The 230-nt window shown below is 67.4% G+C and overlaps 1 protein-coding gene across 1 annotated transcript in view; it reads right to left on the bottom strand.

Annotated features, from left to right (window-relative positions):
- Positions 1 to 190, bottom strand: part of PRPF38A (pre-mRNA processing factor 38A) — a 4,330-nt gene extending 4,140 nt beyond the window's left edge. The window contains exon 1 of the mRNA XM_010288349.1: positions 25 to 190. Within this exon, the coding sequence (XP_010286651.1) occupies positions 25 to 154 (130 nt within the window). The 5' untranslated portion in view covers positions 155 to 190. The remainder of the gene's footprint in view (positions 1 to 24) is intronic.
- Positions 191 to 230: the final 40 nt, after the last annotated feature.

Genomic DNA, 230 nt, shown 5'->3' with positions numbered 1-230 from the left:
CCCCCCCCCGCCCCCCCGCCATACCTGTCAGGCCGAAGCACTCCTCCTTCCAGTACTTGGACTCGTAGATGCGGGTGCGGATGATCTTCTCAACCAGGTACTGTGGGTTGGTGCCGTGGATGCTGTGCGCGTCCTTTACCGTCCGGTTCGCCATGGCCGCCGATAGACAGCTCCCCTCAACTCCGCGGCGGGCCGCACCGCTCCCCCCCCCTGGGGGGCGTCGGGCAATT

The sequence above is a fragment of the Phaethon lepturus genome, unplaced genomic scaffold, assembly GCF_000687285.1.
Source record: "Phaethon lepturus isolate BGI_N335 unplaced genomic scaffold, ASM68728v1 scaffold19870, whole genome shotgun sequence".
NCBI classification, from domain to species: Eukaryota; Metazoa; Chordata; class Aves; order Phaethontiformes; family Phaethontidae; genus Phaethon; species Phaethon lepturus.
This window is presented reverse-complemented; position numbering and strand designations above follow the sequence as displayed.